Genomic DNA, 15,119 nt, shown 5'->3' with positions numbered 1-15,119 from the left:
CACCCATTTACTGTAGAGGATCCACTGGTGAACAGTGAAGGAATGCTAACTTTGTTCCAATGAAGAAACGCACACACCTACAAATTTCAGCACATTTTCATTTTGAGATGAACTTAATAAAGAGGATTTAAGATAATATAGAAGTGTCCAACAGATAATGAGAGCTTCTGTGGCTTTCTGTCTATGTTTACTGTAAGCAGATGCCCACGACTGCAAGTAATGGGCATAAAAGAGAGAACAACACGATGATTGTTCAGCACGACGGGTCATTTCAGGGTCATACTCTGAACACCACGTGCTGGGTCACATCAACGCATGAAGGTATATTAGTAAGTTTATGTTTAGAGCATAACATTGTGCAAACCACCTTAGCCACCTTAAAATGAAAATTGCATTTTGGTGCACAAATCTACCAACTACAGGTGCATCTCAATAAATTTGAATGTCGTGAAATGAAGTGGGTTTTTGTTAAATGTGAGCCAAAATCATCACAATTAAAAGAACCAAAGACTAAACTAGTTCAGTCTGTGAACAATTTCAGTCTAATTTATTGAGATGCACCTGTCCATGTCCAAGAACTGCAAGAACATGAGAACATTCTCTCCAAGAAATGCTTAGACAACCCTAAAATAACAGCGCCTAGAAATCAAAGCCAGAGTACCTGATATGAGCTTTTAATAAGCGCTTGCCTCCATCTTCACCCAATTTGAGTTAAATCAGAAGAGCAGCTGTAAATGACTAAGCTGAGGAATATGAGACATAGTTTCCATTGTCTTCCCTGATTACTGATATCCCTGTAACAGAGGGTTTGGAATCAATTTATTGTCGAGTCTCCAGACTAACTGAGAATCTGTGAGGTAATGAGAACCGTACGTCTGTGATCTCTCTGAGATGGACAGAGATAGAGTTCAAAGCACAAACAATGGAGTTCAGTGTGCATTAGAGCGAGAGAACATGGGAAACACTGACAAATGCCTGAAATAAAAACAACACAAAAAACTAACCTGAATTGCATGTTTCATATTTAAACATAATATTTGTTCCAAGGAAGATATCATATTGATAAAGCATGCATTATGCATGTTATCATTATGTTTTAGAAACTCTGTAAAATGACCAAAATTGCCATTATATATTTTTTTATAATCAAGAGCTCAAAGACAGAATCAGAAATCTAAAGGCTGAGAAAAGAGTGTACACTTGTAGCTTTCCACACATTTCATGAAACAACAGAATTAAGTACAAACATCTGGTCGCACGAAACATGAACAGAACTAATTTCTATATTCTTACGCAAACTGCTGCATTGAATTGAATGTGACATTTCGCATCAGATTTAAGTTCAATGTGTTTATGAAATGATGACTCAATATCTCAGTATGTTCAAATGTCCAGATGAGATACATTGTATAGACATAAGTCAATTTCAAACTTTTATGAATCTTTAAAAAAAGAATAAAACCTACCATAATACATTGAAAAAACACTCACAAAACTTTTGAACGGTTGTGTGCATATATATGATTTTTTAAAGAAATGTATATTTGTATTCAGCTAGAAATACTTGTAGAAAGATTTGTAGGCGGATATGATGTATTTACAGAATCTACCAGCAGATGCAAACCGGACGGCAGTAACCAGACAAACCCTGATCCCTCGCTCCAGCAGATGTTAAAGAGATCATTCTTCCAGACTGAGAGAGAGCTGACAGGTGAAGACTCACCCAGGTAAGGGATGCAGGGCACCATCTTGAGGGAGCGGATGTACTCTCTCATCCTGGCACAGTTCTCCTCTTTAGAGATCAGATAGTCCAGCTTCTCAAACGTGGCCTTGTCCTTCCGGCTGATCAGCTGAAAGAAAACAGGAAAGATGCGGCACTGATCAGAAGCTGCTTTACTTGAAGTTTACATGTTTATTTACTTGCAATTTCAGTTTAATTATCTGTTCAATTTAATAGCAATTTCTGAGTGGAAATAGAAAAGTAAATCCGACACCCGACACAATGGGTTTCTCACACTTTTCAGTCCTATGACACACAATTGAATAAGATCCAACAAACCATCCTCTCACAGATTTCTGACAGTGAAACTCAAACAGATGAAGAAGCATTCAATTCTCTTTGGATGATTCAGAAGACAAGTCTTCAGTTTCAAGTAAGCTTTGAGTTTTAGGTTTCATAAGCTCTCATGCAATTCATATTTTATGTTTGGCAAGCTACAATAAAAGGTTTTTTGATTTTTACCAGACTCTTCTCTGTTTTTCAAGGCCTTGATTTTTGGCAAATTGCTTGGAAACCTACTGAGTTCCAATTTGACCCCTAACACAATCGATGTAAGCAAAATTCGGACAGCATTTCCAAAAACATTGCACGCACATTCATGACCCTTAATAAGAAAGTCACAAAACTCAAGAAGAAATAAACGGTTAAAACAGCGTTTCAATGCACAGCTGGTGGATCATAAAGAGGGACTTTCTCAACACGATGAGTAAATGCAAACAAACGGTTTCTAGCAGCCCGTCCCGGGTGAATGAACAGCCTGCGGAGGGAAACCATCAGACCAATTGTTAGCTGTTAGCAGTCATGCCCAGAGTTTGACCTACGTTAAACACTCCGAAAACACACATGCATATCATTTCTGGAGGTTAAAGCCCTTAAGATCTGTAACATACTGTAGTCAATCATTTGTACGCTAAATCTGGGTCAAACTGTCCTGAAGATAAAGCTAATATTTGGGAACCGTCTTGGTTCAGAACTGAACTCCATGCAGGCATGTGAACGCAAACATGTCTCTTTTGGACTGTTTGGTGATGACAAATTAAATGACAGAAAAAAAAAAAAAAAATCTCCACTGTGCAACTATTGCAAAAAACTAAACATTTGGGCTTGCTTTTCCCGATAGGTTTATTAGTTTATACTGTACCTCTGGCCACCCAGCTTGTTTCAAAATACAACCAACAACTCCAAAGCCACATGGTGCAAAACTCAGGAGACGCTCGCGCCTCCATACATGTGCCTCATTAAGAATGACTCCGGCTGGTCACGCCATGAGATCATGGAAGCTGCGATCTCATTGGTTTACGAGGCTCAAGGGGACAATGCTAAAGGCTTGTAGATTTGCAGTGGTAAATACCTCATGATGGGAAGAAATAGACACATTTGAAATTCCACTGACTACTACAGAAAACTGTGGGCAAACCACAGAGCTGTGGAGCACTTGGGCTCAAGACACTGACAAGGAAACATCAAGACACAAGTCAAGGCACTCAAACCGCTGAACAAATATATAGGTTTGATTAAAAAAATGCTAACATACATGTTATTGGCAAAAGGTATACAATTTAAGTATAAAATACAGTTCAAAAGTAGTTTTTGAAAGAAGTCTCATATGCTCAGCAAGATTTAATGATGCTGTATTTTCAGCATTATTACTTCAGTATCACATGATCTTCAGAAATCATCCTAATATGAAGAAACATTTCTGATTATTAGTAATGTTGACAACAGTTGTGGAAGTTTGTGTGGATTTCAGGATTCTTTGATGAACTTAAAGAATGATGAAATAAAACTTAAAGATAAAAAGAACAGCGTTTATTTGAAACCGAAATCTTTTGTGACAAATGTCTGTACTGTCACTTTTGATTAATTTAAATGCATTCTTGCTATAACACAAATGAATAAATCCTACCTTTTTTGCTGTTTATTTGTTTATTTAATTTAGTTATTTAGCTAGTTCACAAACATAGAAAAAAGTGTATCAAAAATATCTTCTAGAAGAATACATTTCAGTGACTGAATCTTATTTTAATTGAATATTACTGATAATGATTGATACATGCAGATTAAATAGTTACGGCTGATCAGAGGAACAATTATTTTAGATTTTACATCATACTAGACAATTACTTCGAACTTATGCATTAAGCAGATACTTTTATCTAAACTGGATTAAACTGCATTCATTTACAGTTCATGCATTCTCTAGGAATCGAACCCATGACCTCTGCGATTCTAATGCTATGATTAGCTACAGGAACGCACCTCATTTTCAGAAGAAACCATTAATATGTTTGTTCTAATTACTAACCTTTAGTATGAACAATAGGAATAGATATGATTGTCCAAATGCAACTAAGTGTAATAAAATAAAGTCTTCACTTGGTAGGTGGAAATGTCGATTACATGGGTATTCTGTAAAAGGCGCACTGCGGGATTGAAAAAAAAAAAAAAAAAAAAAAACACTGCACAAGAGGAAATTTCCTTCAGTTCATGTTCAGACAGCGCAGACAGCCTGCTAATATATCACTCTACAATGACATGACCCTTCCCAACAAGCAAGCAGACAAATATCCTTTCAGTGGCTGCATAGGAACAGTTTTATGATGGGATTTCAGACTAAGCTAGATGGACGTCAGAAAGCTAAAAGAAAACTGAGGACGGATGCTATAAAGACATACACTAACTCAACTCACCCAGCATGGAAACTTAAGAGTGAGCCGATAAAATGGAATATGGAATGGGATACGAGGAATGGGATGTGAAATCGGGAAAGTCAGCATCTTGGTGTTATAGTTGGCAGTGGGATAAGAAGTTTCGGAAGACACCGTGTCATGTTTCATGTTTGTGGTGAGCAGGTTTGATTGAGATGGAAAATGTGATGGATGAATGAGGCGGGGAAAAGATGGTGTGTGATTTCCTCTGAGAATACAGATGGATTGCAATGAAAGAGGAAGCACGGTATAGGAAACACAAGCACACACACACACACACACACACACTAGGCCTCGCTGCTTGGAATCATCAGATATGCTTACATGAACTGCGATCTTACTGAAAAAAGAGACCCAAATGATTTTAACACATGTAACCACAAACGAAAAGAACAGAAATGATGACAAATGATTTAATTTCTGATTTGGAATTTGAAACAGCGTGATGCACTATGACAGCTGCAGTTACAGCAAAAACAATGCAATACAATAAACAATATGACTTAAAATATTGAGCTATTATTATATGTATACCAGGGCTGCTGGATTATGACAAAAATCATAATCACGATTATCTCGGTCAATATTGTAATCGCGAATATTTAACACGATTATGAGGGGCCATTTGACCAAAACTTTATGTGAGTGATTTATTTAAAAAAAGTGATACATATCAAATATGTTTTTTCTGTAAATAAGGTTGCTATGACATCTACATTGTAGAGACCAGACGAATTTCAAACAAACAAAAAGACCACAAAATTATTGAAAATTATTGAAAATAATTAAACTGTCAGTAATAAAAAGCCAAGGATAAATACAATAGAATAAAACGATACAAATGAAACAAACCGTGCTTTAATGTTTATTTTATGCAAGTCTCAGGTAGCCTACTACAGAAATGAATACATGTAAAATAAAACCGCAGTCTTCACTGTAAGAATTAAACTTTTTTTTGTTTCTTAAAGCTACAGAAGTCCTTCACTCGAGAGCAGTGTGTGATTAAAGATTTGTCTTTTGATGTTTGATTAATAAGCACACAGTCATAGCAGGAGGAAAATAGCCCGCTGTCACTTTAAGAGCTGCATGGATCCAAATTACCGTAACACATGCATTTTCATTCTCAACTCTTTATATTAATTTATTACATGATCGATGAAGGTATACATGAATAATCACTAAGCGCAGCATACATTTTTGCATGTGTCTGAGCATTCAGGCGCGCACCTTGAGCTAAAAGATGACTTTACATGTCCGTGTTCTGTTCTGTCTCGAAGCGCATATCTCCTTCTGAGGAGCAGCGAAAGTTCTCCTTCACGCTTTTAATATCATGAATAAATATACTTTTAGAAATAAAGCATGTCCCACTATGCAAATGTCATGTAACATGATTTTACTGATTTGCACGGGAAATTGGGCTTTTATGGAGGAACGAAAGCGAAGCGCTGCAAAAAGGGGGTGGAATGGGGCGCAATAATCGCTTTATCTCTATCGTTTAATCGCAATTAATCGCACCGTTATGGAAAAAAATAATAATGCATTCAAAAGTAGAGTATTGTGCACTTTTTTTATAAAAACATAGGCCTACTGCTATATGAACAAATGTGTAATAGCATTTGGTTTGCAAACACTTTAAATAAATAATGTGCTTTTTACAGCAGTGTTCCTTTTACATATTAGCAGTTTAATATAATTATTGTAGCTTAAATCTCACCTTATAACATTAATGTAATTAAATTAAATATAAAATAAGCCATTTATCAATGCATATATTTTATAGTTTGTTACAGAAAAACTAGTTATGCTCAGAGTCCAGAGCCTTAATCATCGTGTTAACTTGCCCAGCCCTAATATATGTATGACATTTTCAGCATCATTATATATGCAGTTAATATAATTGCAATTATAGTGTAAAAAAATTAAATTAATGCATTGTGATAATATTATACATTTTTTTATTTTATTTTACAAGTTATAAAAGTAATTTGTCTCCTTCACCATCAAACGTTCAAACCCTCCAGCTTTTAACAATTAAGTTTCAGGATTTTATTTTGGCAGAAGAGGTGAAATACTATAAACTTCTGTTCATAAATACAGTATGTTGGAATTCATACGAATGTGTAAATAAAGTAAACGAAGCGCATAAAGTATTCCCAAGTGTGCATTAAATTCACAGCACATTCAGAGATGATCTAATCTCTGCATGATAAACTTAAAAAAAAAAAAAAAAAAGTGTATTTCTTCTGCAATTTTCTTTTTCATGTTTTTTTTAGGCTGAAATATAACTGGAACATTTTTTGACAGGCTTCGTGAGATTTAGCCACATTCTTTGACATTGTCCAAATATCAGGATATTAAAAGCAATGACTTATAAAAATTTGCATGCGTTTTTATTTAACGGTCTAGAACAAATGGTTTATGTCATTACATGCCTCACTGACGCCTGCTACCACCGTAATCATTAACGTTTAACGCAGAGAAGAACTGACACAAAGAATCCTGGCAGAAAGGCCTTTATTCCACCATCACACATGAAAGTGGACACGCCAGCGAGACGATCAGTGGAAACACTGTCAGATGGATTAACAGCCAGTGTAACGTCTCAATGCTACAAACCAGGCTTCTCAAATCAAGCTTTGATCGTCTGTCAATTAAAAAGCCAGAGTGCTTTCAGGTCCAAGAAAACATCGCTCCAATTAGAAGATCAGGTCCCAGCTTTCTGCTCGAAAACCAGGCTTGTGCAAAGTTCAGAGCTGAAGAATTAGTTCCACTACAATTCCCGTACAGTGTGGATGTGAATTGATCTGGTTACAACATTCAGGACCGGATTTGAAATTGAAATTAGAATAATGGGAAGTGGAATTTAAAGGAATGGAATGTTTCAATCTGATGCTGATGTTACAGTACACACTCGAAAGTTCCAACAGCATTTAAATACTTCAGAGAATCCCTTTTATTATCACTTCAAGTGTGAATTTAACAGAACTAACTGTTGGAACTTCAATCTAAAGATCCTTACGCACAGAGTAAAAAATATGCTTTTTCTTTCCATATTTGTCATCCTTTCCTATCAAAATGCTTGCTACGGATGCGGAAAAAGCTGAAAAATCAAACCTGAGTAGATTTTTTTTTTATGAGTTGAGAAAGTTTCTAAGGCAGTGTGTTGACTACGTCCAATCATATTAATTTTTTTAACATGCAAAAATTTCATACAAAAAATTTATTTAAAGACCTGAACTCTTGCACTTTTAGCACCTGCTGTTTTTTACAGCAACCAAAGACTAAATATGTTTGGAGATTTTAACTAAACCACCGTCCACAGAGCCACTCTTGAAGGGTTGCCATGTCCACTTATTTTAAGTGATGCTTAGTACGTGTCTTTGGGTTTGTTGTTTGTGCTCGGCTCCTAAATCAAATAACATTATAGGCAAGTTGTGGTAACACAGCTTATTTCCAAAATAACGAATTTGGATTTGAGTTTATTATGGGATTGCTCTTATGATGTATTTTCTAGCAAGATTTGGCAGCACTAATGAGTCCAAATGTACCATGTGATTTCTTCAGTGCACATACAGAAAAGACACAACTGATTGTTCAGTTCGACTCCAGTCCGGCTACACTACATAGAATTTCTGTAGACGCAGTTGTCGCTACCTGAATTTTTCAGCACTCAATTCGGTTGGAGAATGTGGCCTTTGTGTGGTCGTAGAAAGATTACGAGTGGACGGTCAGTGTCCAGAAGTCTGACCACCTGACATCTGCCTGACAGGAAGTCCAGAGTCCAGCTGCTCAGGGAGTTGTGTGTCAAACTATGGAGCTGAATACTGAGCCCTTGTCCACAAACAAACCGCATTCTCACAGATGTGTCCAGATGAGAGAGACTGACATCATCATGATGACATTGCTCTTAAATCATCCGTCTGTTTCTCTTTGCATGTGTTTCCATTCAGAACTGAATTGAGAAAGCTTTTTAAATTACAGTTCAATTACCTATATATCGATCTATCTGATACAGACTTCCATAAGAAGAAAACATAATTATATATAAGGAATATATAAGGAACAATTTATTCCGGGCCATTGAATTATTAGAAAAATAATGCATGCGGAGTGGCCATTGCATTATTTTTGTAATGTTTCAATGGCCCAGAGTCAATTATTCCGATTATACTATTATATTATACCACACCTCAAGACATTGATCAGATGATATATTTAAAGGGATTCGTCTGGTTTTTGTACTTAATCAGTGGAGAATATGGGATGAAGCATACATTGATCAAAACCCAAGACAAATCAACTACAGTCATGGGACCGTTTGTATCTGCAAGTGAGATTTTCTTGCATGCAAAAATAAATGAATAAAACACGTGTCCTCAGAACTCTGACTTTCCCCATCAATGAAGCCAGTAAAGCAGCTAACAGAGTTTCTTTCGGTAAAAGTCAGAGCTCACTGAAATCAGAGTTTTGGAAAACATTCTTGTTAGCGGTGGTTCTGGGCTTTAAGCTGTTGAAAGCAGATATATATACAATGTTTCAGCTGGTTTCACCATGCCTAACATCGAATATCTATGATTCATGTCAATTTTCTCAGTGCCAGCTGCTGAAAAGCTCTCGAACGAAAGGCTAATCCTACCGGGGAACACTGGGTAATATTTCTTCTGCGTTTGACATTACTTTTTTAAACAACAGAAGGGACTGAAATAACCCTTTTGCAACATAGCCGCTGAAAAAGCTTGTGTTCGGTGCTATAAAGAGCAGGAAAATGTGTGCAGGACCTGGCAAAAGCATCTGGAGGTCTCTGGCTGAGAGAGCAGGTGCAAGGAAAGACGCATCGGTTACTGGAAACTAGGGGATAAAACAAGTGCTACTGGTCCCTCAAGACTAATTAGACATGGACTGCTTTCAATACAGAACAGTCAAATCACATCCAGCTCATACCTGCAGATGGGCCGTAAAGTGTGTTAGCTAACCATGTAATACTTTCCTGTTTTCTTCAGTAATGCTTGCCAAGATTCACCATTCACCATTGTGTATGGCTGAGGTATCATTCATGTAGCACACATGGTGTGTGACGAGTTACAAGCCAGTTTAATACGAGCCGTTAGTGTTCAAATCAAGACGTGATATTGAGCTAAAAAGCTAAAGTAAGGCTAACAGTCAGGGTTATTATTGTTAATTATTTCTAAAACCATTATAAAAATATGAAATAAACTGAAATAAAACTGAAACAAAAAAAACCTAAATCATTACTTAAACTGAACTGAAATAGCAATACATTTAATCTAAATACTAATGTTTAATAAACATGTATAATATCTATTAAAACTATATATATTTTTTTTTTTTACCAGAGCACATTGAAATATGATTGACAAAAATTTTTACTAAAATTGAAATAAAAAAATAAAGGTTATCCAAAATATTAATTAAAACTACAATAGTATACACAAAATACTAAAATAACAAATGGAACTGGTATTAACTGCACAATGTGCTGATTTGATGCACAAAAAAAATGGTTCTTTATATTTTTGTGGAAACTGCGTTACATTGTATTTTTCAGATTCTTTGATGAATCTAAAGTTCAAACAAACAACATTTATTTGAAATAGAAACTATTTTGTTACATTATAAATTACTTAAATGTCATATTTGATCAACTTTATGCATCCTTGCAGAATAAATTAAATTAATTCTCGAAAAAATTAAACTTTTGAACAGTGGTGCACTTCATGAATTGCATATGATAAATCCTGATGTAAAGTCAAATTCTGTCCTGAATTGCTGAAACATGCATGTTGGTTGTTTGTTCTATAGTCTTCTGATTTACTTTAGGGCCACTCTACATGAGCTGTAATATTAACCAAACACAAGTAAATGATCATTTTCATTCCTGGGTGGAATTTCCCTGCAAATGTGGACAGATTAATTACTTTTCCTTGGAAGCCTGTTGCATCACACCTATAGTGAGCTCATAGTGCAGGCACGAGCAGCAACTTCAGTGAAGCAAGCCTTCGCACATACTGATAACAGCTTCAGTATAATATTATTTACTGTATATGGAATCACAATAATTCAAAAAGTCATTTTCTGTTGCTGTTCCCTTGACATCAAATTTTATGTGCAATCCCTTGCATATTATATATAAATATGGGCTTCATATTATAACAGATACGTTCGTATTTCTTAAGCTGTACATAAACGAATCCCTCCCACCCACGTCACCTCGACCGAAGCCAAACCTCCGGCGCCACGGACCTTCTCGACGGCTGTGGAACGGCTTTTAAAGGACAGAGTGTCCCTGGTGCTCCTCTAAGGGTGGACGGACAGGGCCATAAACCTGCCTGCATAGTTGATCTTGGCATCATCCACAGCCAACACAGAGAACTAAATCTGCAGCTAAAAAAATCATTAACGGAAAAGCAAAAACACTGCATTCTGAAGAGTCACTGAGTTTAAGACGCATTATTGATCAGACCAATGCGTCCAAATTGGTCCAAAACCCAGTGAGCAGAGGGTTCTTTTAAAAACACAGGTAGTGTAACGTCATATCTTTTGGCTAAATTTTATGGCAATAACATACTGTATAACTGCGACTTTTTATATGAGAAAAAAAAAGTCTGAACTGCAAGATATAAACTTAGAATTCTTGCAATACCAAGTTTATATCTTGCAATTCAGAAAATATAAAAAGCTTAAATTGTGAGGGGGAAAAAAACTGAACTGAAATAACGGTTTTACACAGTTGCAGAAACAAGCTTCCATAATATCTAGAAAACTTCTGTAAAATATCACATCATAAAAAGTAAAGCAATCATAAAACAAACAATATAAAAAATAAAAGAAGGCATATGGAGTGAAAGAAATGTTGATTATAAGTATATTATAATTATATGTACATGATTATAAATATACTATGCAATTAAGGGGGGGGGGTGAAATGCTATTTCATGCATACTGAGTTTTTTTACACTGTTAAAGAGTTGGATTCCCATGCTAAACATGGACAAAGTTTCAAAAATTAAGTTGTACGTTTAAAGGAGTATTTTTGTTCCGAAAATACTCCTTCCGGTTTGTCACAAGTTTCGGAAAGTTTTTTTCGAGTATGGCTCTGTGTGACGTTAGATGGAGCGGAATTTCCTTATATGGGTCCTGACGCACTTCTCCCGGAAGAGAAGCGCTCCCGTATAGCAGAGCACTGAGAGCACAACAGACTTCACTGATCAGAGCGAGAGCGTCGCGAAATGTCACAAAAGAAGTGTGTTTTTGGTTGCCAGGGCAAGACAACCCTGCACAGATTACCAAAAAAAAAAAAACAGCATTAAGGGACCAGTGGATGGAGTTTATTTTTACAGAGCATCACCGGAGTTGTGCAAGTGTTTGTGTTTGTTCCCTGCATTTCGAAGATGCTTGTTCACAAAGCCCAGTTTGACGCCGGATTTGCGTATCGTTTATTTCTTAAGGATAATGCAGTCCCAAGGAAAAAGGGCCACGATCGTGTGTTGGAACCGCAGGCGGTGAGTAAAACTGCTTCAAATTTCTCTGCCTCCTTGTTAGTGCGTCCGCCTCCCATCGGAGACCCGGGTTCGAGCCCCGCTCGGAGCGAGTCATTGCTGCTGCTGCTCTCGTTCAGTTTCAGCCTCTGGATCTGATTCTGGATCATAAATAAACGGCTGAATCTGACTGTTAGCCATGGTTTGTTTTGGATGATGGGTTTTCCCTCATGGTAATGTCACAGCTTCCAAACGCTCTCAACGCAAAAGCCTATTCGCGCTCGTGATTCTTTAGCTCCGCCCACACGTCACGCCTCCAGCCGGTCGTGTTTTTCCGGGAAAAATCGGTACAGACTATCTTTCTCTTATGAATATAATAAAACTAAAGACTTTTTGGAGTTATGAAGGATGCAGTACTACTCTATATGTACTCAAGATTAACAGGATATTGAGTGAAAACGAGCATTTCACCCCCCCTTTAAATAAATAAATAAAAATCGCTAGTAAAATTCACCTTTTTTATATTACTTTAATAATCATACTTCAATAATCCTTATTTCATTTATTATTATGTACTGGAGTAATAGCTGCTGAAAATTCAGCTTTGCAACATAGGAACAAATTAGATTTTAAAATATATTTACATATAAAACTATTATTTTGGATTGTAATAATTCACAATATTACTGGTTTTCAATTTTATTAAGAAATAAATGATCAAAAAAAGAGAAACTTAAAAATCTCAAATGAGCCTTAAACAACTGAATTCTGTTCTTAAAGACAAAGATTTCTAAAGCTTTTTAAACTTTTATTTTTTTCAAAATTTTAATCAAAACATGCTTTTAGTAAAAAGTTTTTTTTTTATTTTTTTTATTGATTTTAACTGCACTTCCTTAAATTCAATTGCAAATTTTGAATTCTGCTTCCTGTTAGCTCAAATTCAAAATCAGAAACAGAAATGGAATTCTAAATTCAGTTCTGAATGGCGCACAAACCTGAGGGCCACTTAAAAAGGCTTTAATTCCAGTTCAGTTGGGACGCTGCTATTAAAGGCAGTATAGACAGTATTCAGTGAGGTTTTAAAACACAGCCTCAAGCAGAGACCAAAATCAAGTGGAAAATACATTTCTAGTTCTAGGTCATACTGTCCATTGGATGAAAGTGCAGGAAATTATTCATCTGCTGCTTTAATGATGAACACATCCTAAGAGCATCATTTCTTTCCATATTACAAACATCTGTTAATTGTTAAGGGAAGTGGTCATCTGGAATCAGACGTGAAGAGTAAGAGGATCCAATGGCAAAAAAACACACACCCAGACGTTCAGTCCTCAAGCTCACAAGCTCCTCCATACTTCCAGACTCAAAGAAAAGCACTGGATGTCGCTGGCGTGACCCAGCAATCCGGCTTTAAACACTCATTTCTTGAAGCAGTGGCAAAAATCATTTTCAATGTTTTCCAGAGTAAAAAGTTAAATGGTGACACCCTTCTGTTTTCATGATCATCCTGATCAATACTGGCAGAAAGAACGGCATGATCAGACGTCCGTCACTAAACTTGTCATTATCAAGAAGTCAGATTTCCAAACCAGAGACTCACTAAGCACAACATGTGAGAAATAAACTGGTTTCGGCAAGTTTTTTACTGACCAGCTGGAAACTGCAACATAATGCATGACTTTATATTCAAAAACACAGGTTAAAAGACATTTTAAATCTTTACCAATCTTTGTCACTAAGTTCTTAATCATTTAAAATATAGTTACATGTAACATGACCACTTTTATTTTATACATTTTAGAAAGTACAGGTCATAATAAGTATGTTGTTTCATTTTTACATAAATGGTGTATGCGGATTAACATTGACTTACAAATATTTTGACATTTTATTTTGATTGGAAGCTATTTTAAATATTCAAGTAGACACATTATTTTAATTTAATGTGTATAAAATCACTTTCGTAAAATTTATTTGATGCAGACACCAAAATGGGACGTTTTGACTGTGACCCAAAATGATTTACAGCAATACTGTGCAGAAATGATGGTCTGAAATCCCGGTTTTAATCTGATGCAAGAGGATAAAATCCAAGAAATACTAATGTACAGTCAAACTGTCTCAGTCCATCCTTCTTTTGTGTGATATGTTACTGAGCTTTTGTATCAAACTGATGTAGTTTACACTATTGTTCAAAAGTAATTTTTACTTTTATTCAGCAAGGATGCACTGAATTGATCATAAGTGAATAATTTAAAAATGTTTGCACAAATGTTCAATTTCAAATAAATGCTTATCTTTTAAACTCTGTTTAAAACTGTTTCTTTTGAAGGATCATGCGACACTGAAGACTAGAGTAATGATGCAGAAAATCCAGCTTGGATCACAGAAATAAATTACATGTGTGAATATATTAAGGTAGAAAGTAGCTCTTTTTAATTGTAATAATATTTCACAGTTTTGCTGATTTTACTGTATTTTTATTTTACCAAATCAATGCAGCTTTGGTGAGAAGAAAAGACTTTCAAAAACATCAAAAATTCATACCAACCCCAAACTTTTGAAGTATAGTGCATTTCAAACAGTGGTTTGAGATTGTTTTCAGATTTCATCCCAGTTTCTACATAACTTTGATTTCATCCAAAATTTTCTTTTGGGATCATCACTAATTAGGATTAATGTTTTCTGCAATGTACACTTATTGAAAGCCATACAGTGTACAGTAGGATGAGAAAAGTGTTATTTTTGGATGCCATGTTTCTTTCCGCAACGTTAAGATTTTAAAAAGCAACTTTCCATTTTAGATGACAGACGCTTGTGTTAAAAACCATCAGTTTCAAAGTGAGCAGGGAAAAATAATTGCAGGACTAAGTGGGCAAAGTGGGGAAAGTGTAATTATGGTGATGTATGAGCAACACATTTGTATAATTCAGACATTATGATTAAACAGCCAAAGGGTTGAGGTCTGTGACGAGTCTGGCTTTATTTCGCTTTACTCTGGGGAGAAAGCCATTCCCAAGAGTGAGCCGAAAGTGAACAGAGAACTGTTTCTTGAGGACAGTCTGATTCATTAAATCAAGTAAACAAAAAAACAGTGTCTCTTAGGGTGCAGGTTTGGATTTTGTCATTCAGACA

The 15,119-nt window shown here is 35.8% G+C and overlaps 1 protein-coding gene across 4 annotated transcripts in view; it reads right to left on the bottom strand.

The window, feature by feature from the left end:
* LOC127957723 (ras-specific guanine nucleotide-releasing factor RalGPS1) overlaps window positions 1-15,119 on the bottom strand; it is a 128,120-nt gene that overhangs the window by 74,614 nt on the left and 38,387 nt on the right. For all 4 annotated transcript variants that reach the window (XM_052556369.1, XM_052556367.1, XM_052556370.1 and 1 more), the window contains one exon: window positions 1,724-1,850. In XM_052556369.1, coding sequence (XP_052412329.1) covers window positions 1,724-1,850 — 127 coding nt within the window. The remainder of the gene's footprint in view (window positions 1-1,723; window positions 1,851-15,119) is intronic.

Source organism: Carassius gibelio, chromosome B5 (assembly GCF_023724105.1).
Source record: "Carassius gibelio isolate Cgi1373 ecotype wild population from Czech Republic chromosome B5, carGib1.2-hapl.c, whole genome shotgun sequence".
NCBI classification, from domain to species: domain Eukaryota; kingdom Metazoa; phylum Chordata; class Actinopteri; order Cypriniformes; family Cyprinidae; genus Carassius; species Carassius gibelio.
This window is presented reverse-complemented; position numbering and strand designations above follow the sequence as displayed.